The sequence below is a fragment of the Rutidosis leptorrhynchoides genome, chromosome 4, assembly GCF_046630445.1.
Source record: "Rutidosis leptorrhynchoides isolate AG116_Rl617_1_P2 chromosome 4, CSIRO_AGI_Rlap_v1, whole genome shotgun sequence".
NCBI classification, from domain to species: Eukaryota; Viridiplantae; Streptophyta; class Magnoliopsida; order Asterales; family Asteraceae; genus Rutidosis; species Rutidosis leptorrhynchoides.
The window spans coordinates 533,149,211-533,158,858 of NC_092336.1; the positions used below are offsets into that span (position 1 = coordinate 533,149,211).

General features: G+C 33.0%; 1 protein-coding gene across 1 annotated transcript; it reads right to left on the minus strand.

Moving 5' to 3' along the window:
- Positions 1-1,926: 1,926 nt before the first annotated feature.
- LOC139845033 (3-hydroxy-3-methylglutaryl-coenzyme A reductase 1-like) lies at positions 1,927-4,523 on the minus strand. Its single transcript, XM_071835253.1, has 3 exons — positions 4,056-4,523; positions 3,049-3,574; positions 1,927-2,823 (listed from the first exon to the last, which is right to left on the minus strand). The coding sequence occupies exons 1-3, from the start codon at positions 4,450-4,452 to the stop codon at positions 2,058-2,060; spliced, it is 1,689 nt and encodes a 562-aa protein (XP_071691354.1). The 5' UTR covers positions 4,453-4,523; the 3' UTR covers positions 1,927-2,057.
- Positions 4,524-9,648: the final 5,125 nt, after the last annotated feature.

A 9,648-nucleotide genomic window follows, 5' to 3' on the forward strand; every position in this document is an offset into this window, starting at 1 on the left:
AAACCATATTACCAAGTAGTCATTGCCCGAACTGTACCCCGGTTAATCTGGGTATTTGGTGAAATTCGGCACAAATTCAATTCGGGAAAGGGGAAGAAGGGGGGGGGGGGGGGGGCGGGGGGGGGGGGGGGGTCTCCCAATGCGATTTTCCCCCGACACGTGTCAAAGATATGATCGGGTGAGTGGTACCCTAATACGGACCCTCATCAATGACTCCTAACATGCTGGTAAAAAAAAACTAAATTTTAACGTTAACTAGAGGTAGACCTGAAAATCGCTTTTTATATATATATTAGTGAAATGACCCGTGAAATCACATGTTTGTTTAAACAAAAAAATTTAATGACATGTTTTAAGTATTAAGTGAATGTAAATGCTAAAGTCATTTATTTTAATGACCCGTTTAACTAAGAAAAATATCGTTATTTTTACAAATATATAGAGACATGTATTTTCGCATACATATGTAACGTAATTAATTTCGTAAAAAGAATCCATATTTGAATATTAATAATCCAATAATTATAATTATAATTATAATTATTATGTTAAAGAAAATAATAATAATAATAAAGTTAGCTCAAAGTTGAGTATCTATATTTTTAATAATAATAATAATTAATAGTAATAATAAATGTCTTTTAAATTTTTTAGAAAATTAAAATTACAATTTAGAAGAGATTAATATTTCTTTTTTTTATAAAAGATTTTGTATTATTTTTTTAATTAATTTAATATATAATTATGACATTATCATTATGAAAACTAAAGGTAATTAACTTAATGATAACATCATCATTTTAGAACTTTATATGACTATATAGATTATAGCGATATAAAATAAAACACAAAGCTTACACACTTCTCTCTCTCAACAAGAAACCCTACCCTAAACTTCTCGCCGCCATCACTAATTTCTCTCCTCCGGCCTTCGGTCCTCTCCGGCGGACCGGAGGACCTCTCTCCTTCACTCTCTTTTTTCCCCGTATTTTCCCTTCTCTCTTACTTTTTTTCCCCCTTTATTTTGCTCTTGTAATAATCGTTTAGGTGTCTGTTCAATTTGAGTGTAAGGTTCTCGGCAGGGTCTCAGATCGTGGTTATTGATCATCGCTTTCGTGGGTTTTTCAAGCGGTTCGGCCGGATTCGCTGGCGATCTGTCTTCCGTCTCCGACAACCAGTTGGTTCGAGTTTTCCTCCTCCACCGTCTTCCTGCCTTTGATTTCAGGTATTTTCGTGGGTTGGTTTCGTGGTTTTGGTTCGTGGTGATGGGTTTCGTGGATGCAGGTTTGTGATTTCGAATTATGGTTGCTGTTTCGTGGTTGTCGCGTGCGTTAATCGTGGTGAAAGTTTTCATGGCTTCAATTGGGTTCAACTCTCGTGGGTACAAGTGGGTGCAGACGGTGGAAGTCTTGCGATGGTGCTTTTAGTTAGGATTCTGGTGGTGTACTCGTGGGTATTGCTGGTCAAGTCGGGGATATCTGCAGCAGGGATGGTCAACATTATCGTGGGTTATTTCCTTGTTAATCATTCGTGGGTTCCATGTGTGGCTTTCGGGTTGTAGTCGTGGGTTGTAAGGATTAGTTTTTCGTGGGTTCGATGTGTGGATTTAATTTTCATGGGTTGTAGCCGGTTTTCATGTTTTCATTCGGGTGCTTGCCCTTAAGTGGTCGTGTAATATGTTGTGGTTATAAAGGTGGTTTCTTAGGTTATTGGCCTACTCGTGTTTAGATTTATTGTTCTACTCGTGTTTAGATTTATTTTGTGTTAGTCGATTCGAGTTTGAAGTCGTGTGTCGTGTGACATGTATCCTTTAATTTGTATCTCCTAGCATCTTGCTAGTTTTATTAATATAACTATTGCTGCCTTTCGGAAAAAAACTAGAGGTAGACCTACATGAATATTGAAAAAGAATTAGAACTACATGAATATTAAGAAGAATTAACCATTCAAATAATTTATTCAAATCATCAACAATCAAGTATGTATAGTAGCTCAGCATAATATATACATATACATAGCCATTACAATTTATGCCTTTTTTAGCAGCAACTAATCAACTACACGTTTGAAGAAACTTTGTTGGATCTATTATACTTCATATGACTCTTAACAAGTTGTCCTGCAGCAATCGCGGACATAAGAGACAACTCTCCAGCTAAAACCGATCCAGCAACTACTTTTGCCAATTGCCTTGCATTCGATCCAGCGGATTCTTTATTAGCACCTTTAACACCAAGCAAATTTAAGCAAGCAGACTGTGATGCCAATTGCGTCCCACCACCGACTGTCCCCACTTCTATCGATGGCATTGTAACCGAGACATGAAGATCTCTCCCACCATTCACAGCCTCCATCATTGTAATACAATGCGAGCTTTCAACATTTTGGGCTGGATCTTGTCCAGTAGCTAAAAACACGGCAGACACAATGTTACTCGCGTGCGCATTGAACCCACCTAAAGCACCAGCTATAGCAGACCCAGTGAGGTTTTTAAGCATGTTCAGTTCAACTAATGATTCGACACTGGTTTTTAGTACTTTTTGTACCACCTCTTGTTTTATGATAGCTTCGCATACTATTGATTTGCCTCTACCTTCAATCCAGTTGATAGCCGCAGGTTTTTTGTCACTACAATAGTTGCCCGATATGCCAATTATGTCCATATCTGGATAGTCTAGCTGAAGATAATCCAAAACGTTCTGAACACCTTTGGAAACCATGTTCATCCCCATTGCATCTCCAGTGCTACAAGTGAATCTTATGTAAAGATTCTTTCCGGCTATTGCACATTTTATGCTTTGAAGTCTCCCAAATCGACTTGATCTGCCAATTAATTAATAAGGTTGTGAGTTCAAGTCTCATGTTAAGACAACTTTTTAAATACATATAGTTTGTTTATACTACGTGTCTAGTGGTTGAAGCATATTTTGGGACAGTTTAGGGAAAAATGTCGAAAATGGTCACGATATAAATCATGCAGTCTGAACAGGAAAAATATTACTCGTAGTGTATTAGTCTACGTGAGTTAATTATGTGTGTTAGAATTACCTGTTGAAAATAGAGGCCAACGTCTGAAAATTAAGCGGTTCCTCCAAAAAGAACTTCAATTCGGCCGCCCTTTTCACTGATGCAAACCGAACAACCGGGGCTCTAGTCATACCGTCTTTAAGTATGACACTGGTGGCACCACCAGATGCATTGATGGCTTTACAACCCCGATTCGTACTAGCCACAAGACACCCTTCGGTTGTAGCCATAGGCACTGAAAACTCCATACCATCTAACATCAAGGGTCCAGCAATACCCACCGGAATCTGAACATAACCTATCGGCATCTCGCAACACTGTCCTAATATCGATTCGTAATCAAAACCTTCAAACGGCAAACCTTCAAGAGACCTTTCTGTAATTATTTCTAAGGCTTTTCTTCTAATGAATGTTGCGCGTTTACAGTCACCAAGCTTTGATTCCAATGAGTAAGAAGGTGTTTTCCCAGTAACTACCGATTGTATCATCTCCTCATCGTCTTTCGTTATGTTGTCATCAACGGCGGCAGCAGCAGCTGGTAACGGAGCTGAAACATATTTTCACATGTATAAAATAGTATTAGAATTAGCCAGAAATTTGTGTTCTCAATTATGATAACATTTAATTTAACTAGGATATTAGCTGCATAAATGAAAACTCGTTTGATGCTAGAAAAACATTTAAATGGTATGTCAACCTTAAAAATCTGTCAAATAATGAAATTAACATACTCATTCGTCCCTATTCAATTATCCACCAAATAAATGCACACAATTATACTCGTAGTAAAATGTAAAATTGTTTTGAGACGTACTTGTTTTTACATAAAATTTGAGACAGAGGGATTATTAATATAACTTTTACTGAATTTTATATAGACATAAAGGACCTCAAACAACGGTCGTATATTGTTATTTTGCTTAAAAACGTTGAACATCGCAGTTATATATTGACTTTAAAGTGACGGTGTACAGGTAAATGATATTGTTAGAAAATTCTATATTAAAATATTAGAAAGATGATCGTACCTGCAAGTCCATCCTTGATCTGGTTACTAGCCGCAACGGATATGGTGGATTGAAGGTTATCCTTGTAGTTTGTTTCGTCAAGAAGTTGTTCTTCTTCTTCTTCTTCTGGAAATGGCATGGATTGTAGGAAATTCATGCCAAAGAAACTAAGAAAGTAAACGAACGACGCACCAAAATATACAACAGCAACCATCTCCCATAAGGTGAGATGGAACGGCGTGTGAGTTTGAAACTTCTCACGAAAAGTAACGAAAAGGTAGTACACAACGGAGAAGAAGAAAGTGAAGAAGACGGTGTTAAAAATAGACATTGTTTTATTAGACGTTGTGTTTGAGGCAACCGCCTGTTTCTGGTTATTCGAATTGAAGTACTCGTCGGCCATAGACACTGATTTCATTTTTGATCTGAGTGTCGATCGATGGTGGTGGCCGGCACGGTGGATCAGGTGATATTAGAGGCTGTTGTAGATGAGTAGTTCAAAGTAGAATGGTTTATTTATAGGTAGATAGATAATATTTAAATATGTAGTGCTGGCTGGTATTATGAGACAATTAGTCGAATGATTTTACAAGCTAGGAAGTCAAAAATGGGTGTTGTCCTAGATTTTGTCGATACTTCTACGAGTCAAAAATAGAGTGTTTGAATGTTGAATAATAAGTATGATATCTGTCTCGTTTACCAATTTTTTTCAAGGGCAAGAAGTTTCATTTCATATATCTGAAGTATAAATATACAATTATCTGACCAAGTTGCATTAAAATACTTTATGTTTTATTTAAGTTTTATACTCGAAAATTTTATAGCATTAAATAAATTAAATATATAATATATAATACATATAACCCTTTTTTAAGATATTATGGTGCGTTTGTTTACCTCTTAATTAAATGATTTAACGTTTAATAGTTCATACTTTGTTCCTTCTAAATAATGTTTCATTTCTTTGCTTCCATAATATGTATCTGATAACCCACTCGACAGTTTGTCAAAGTGATTTACCTAAACTCGAACTGAAATTGTACCCATTTCCTTTGAACATCTCCATTAAACTTATACTCCCTCCGTCCCATAATAAGTGTTATGTTTTGACTTTTCAAAGTCAATATTTCGCGACTTTGACTTTAAATATATTTATTTTTATAATATAATATTTGATAAAAATTATATGAGTGGATTGAGTTTTAAATGTACTTTTTATAGGTATAAGTATCACCAACTATTATATAACACAAATAAATATATTCGAGGTCAAAGTTGAAAAAATTGACTTTGAAAATTCAATACATGACACTTATTATGGGACGGAGGGAGTATCAAATAACATTTAAATTTAAATGTAAATTAAATAAGAGGTAGTAGTAACACTTTTGTTAAATCCTCATTCCTCATTAACAGTCAATACGTTAATGACTTCTCATTTAGATGACACAAACTTACGCAACTGAACTTTTTAGTACGTAGTTGAGATGATTATAGACTTAAAATACTGATGGGCGTCGAAGTAGAAATAAAAAATAACTTAATTACCTTACAATAGTTAGGGAAGTAAGGTTTGTTCCACGGGAGATTGTAGTTAAAAGCAAGCAATTCTTAGAATAGTTGGGTGACTAAAAGCTAAGATAAAACTAATTGAAGGATGTTTAATTTAAAATACTTAAACTTTGAGACCGGGAATGACACTTGTGAATCATCATAATTTGAAAATACCATGACGCAAGATCGGCGGGTGGCATTACTCCAGAAAATGAAATACTTCCTCATCAAATTGAGCATGGCGTATGATGTATATGTGACCAGTAGCATTATCAAGGAAACGATAACTTTTATATTGAGGACTATATTCCAAAAAATAGAAGGAGTGCTGTGAGGTGCTAATTGTGAAGAGAGTAGTCGCAAAGATACATGAAAACCCGACATCCATATGTTCGGGAATTATTGAAAGTCGGAGTAGTAGAAAACAATAACTCATACGGGCTTTTGGATTTCAACCTAAATGAGGGTAAGCGGTTAATAATATATGTGGCAGTCGCAAAACGTCTGGTAACAAAGAGGCCTAGGCATTTTCATGAATTAACATAGCAAGCTCGGACTCAGTAATATGTCGACGCTTGCGTTCAACACACCCGATTTGTTGAGGAGTATATAGACAAGACATTCGATAATGAGTGCCATTATCAAGAGAAGGTGTGCAAACCCGATTATTTAAGAACTCAGTAACTCCATACTTCAAAAAGTTTTAATCTTGCAACTGAATTGGTTTTGAACAAGCTTCAAAAAGGCAACAAAAATATCATAAGACTCAGTCTTGGTAGTAAGAGGATAAAACGAAGTAAAATCATGAGTAGTCATCTACAAAAATAACATAATATCGATAGCCATGTGTAGAAGTAACAGGTGACGGGCTCATAGATCACAGTGAATTAAGTCTAAAACACTAGACGATCGTGTTTCATTAGTATCAAAAGCTAAACGCTTACTTTTAGAAAGTTGACATGAAGAACATAAAAGCGGTGTCGGTAAAATAGATGTAACCAACAATTGTCCTACCTTTTTCAATAAGAAAATAACATCGAAATTTACATGCCCTAGTCGATAATGTCAAAGCTCACATGATCCCGTAAATTTTGAGTATATAAGTGTGAAATAAATGCCTTTTGTCATCGCTCAAGTACATACAACTCGTGAGGCTTTCCACTAGTGAACCGCATTTGTGTACTTGTTCTGAATTAGAAATGACTCATTTCATAATAAAATGTCCACGGGATTATCATTAGTAAGTTTGCTAACCGAAAGCAAGTTGTTGATAATAAAAGGTTCCACAAGTACATCAAGAAACTTGATATCATTAGAAAGAGTAGTAAAGCTATGATGAGTAATGGCCAGATTCGTATCATCACCTACAGTGACTTTACCAATACCTATGTAAGAGTATGAGAATCTAAGATAAAAGATGATGGTGCCATGTGAGTTGTAACACCAGAGTTCACATACCAAACATGTGTGTTATTTGTAACATGACAACCGAATGAAAAGCCTATGCCAGATTCACATCATAGCCGTGACTATCATAGGATGGCAACTTAGAGCAAGCAGACGCGTAGTGTCAATTAGTTCTACAGAGTTGACAATGAAGAGCATGACGACTACGACATTCACCAATTGAAAAGGAATAGTGATTATTGTTGCAATGATCTCTTCTATGGTTGTTATTATAGAAGATACAGGTAAATTTAGATGTATCGAACCGAGCAACAAAAGCAACCATGAATGATCAAAAAATAACAAAAGAAAACTTATAAGAATAATAAGTAATAATGAATTAATTAACTTTGCTAGATTGACGTTATAACGACTCGTCCTAATCCATCTGGACGAATACATTACATTTGGTTACATTGCGAGGTATTTGACCTCTATATGATACATTTTAGAAACATTGTATTCGTTTTTAAAAGACAATCTTTCATTTCATCGAAAGATGACGGCATGCATACCATTTCATAATATGTCCAACTATAATTGACTTAATAATAATCTTGATGAACTCAACGACTCGAATGCAATGTCTTTTGAAATATGCCATGAATGACTCCAAGTAATATCTTTAAAATGAGCAAATGCACAGCGAAAGATTTCTTTCATACCTGAGAATAAACATGCTTTAAAGTGTCAACCAAAAGGTTGGTGAGTTCATAGGTTTATCATAAACAATCATTTCCATTATTTTAATAGACCACAAGATTTTCATATTTCATAAACATCATTCTCATATCAGGCATTTCGCAAACTGCATAGAGATAAAAATCATTCATATGGTGAACACCTGGTAACCGACCTTAACAAGATGCATATAGAATATCCCCATTATTCCGGGACTCCTTTCGGACATGATAAATTCGAAGTACTAAAGCATCCGGTACTTTGGATGGAGCTTGTTGAGCCCAATAGATCTATCTTTAGGATTCGCATCAATTAGGGTGTCTGTTCCCTAATTCTTAGATTACCATACTAAAAAGGGGCATATTCGGTTTAATAATCCAGTCATAGAATGTAGTTTTAAGTACTTGTGTCTATTTCGTCAACCATTTATAAAGCAGCGCATGTATTCTCAGTCCCAAGAATATATATTGCAAAAGCATTTAAAAAGGGAGCAAATGAAACTCACGATACAATATTTTGTAGTAAAAATATTCATTCGACGATACTGAACAATGCAGGGTTGACCTCGGATTCACGAACCTATATCATTTTTATATTTATTAATATACATAATTGTAATCGAACATATATATATATATATATATATATATATATATATATATATATATATATATATATATATATATATATATATATTTGTTATATCCTTTTTATATTAATAGTATATATATGTTTAATATATTCATTTTGTATATAAAGATATTAATTTTTGTTATGTTATATGTATTAAATATATCCTTTTATATATATATATATATATATATATATATATATATATATATATATATATATATATATATATATATATATATATATATATATATATATATATATATATATATATATCTATTATTTGTTTGTCAAAAATGGTAATAATAGTAATATTATCATAATCTTAGAAATGACAAAATTAATAACAATGTTAATACTTAATATTACTAGTAAAGGTAATAATGTTAATAATAACTCTATTAATGATAATAATAGTGATATTAACATTAATACTTGTAAAAATATTAATTTTACTGTTAATGATAGTTATGATATTGATTTTAGTAATTACATAATAATAATACTCGTGATAATATAAATAATAATACTTATGTTAATATTACAATTCTATTATTTGTAAAAAAAATACTAATACTAATATTTACAAAAATAATGATAATTTGTATTATTTTCATAATGATAATAATAATAAACCTTTTCATCATAATAATATTAAAGTTTTAAAATTAATAATAATACCATAACTAGTACTCATAATAATAATAAAAATAGAAATCTCATTAATAATGATGTTATTAATACGCATACTTCTTAATAATAATACTTATAATGATATTAATATTAGTATTAACTATAATACTTCTAATAATTATAATTCAAATACGAATGATAATAATAATAATGATAATCATAATATTCATAACAATTAATAATAATAATAATAACAATAATGATATTAATAAAAAAAATTTGATATGGAATACTACCTTTATAAAGCCCTTTTAAAAAAAATTGCAGCCAACCAGGTTCGAACCCTCGACCTCTCTTATACAATAAACACGTCTTGACCAATTGAGCTATTGCCCATTTTCTGAATATTTCTACAACCCCATTTATTTAACCCGTCTCATTTAAGCATCATCTTCTTCATCATAATCAAACCCGTCGACCAGGGTTCAAATCTGACTACTAATATTTTATTTGCCTAGTTTTTGGACACAGAAACCTTTAGAGCTGTAACGGACTAATTAAAACAACAAGAACATTTTAAAAAAATTGCTGTACAGACCTGCATACTCGTTTTCAAACTCCAATTCACATTCGTTAATTTAGTGTGTTTTAGACCTTGATTTCTAAATGA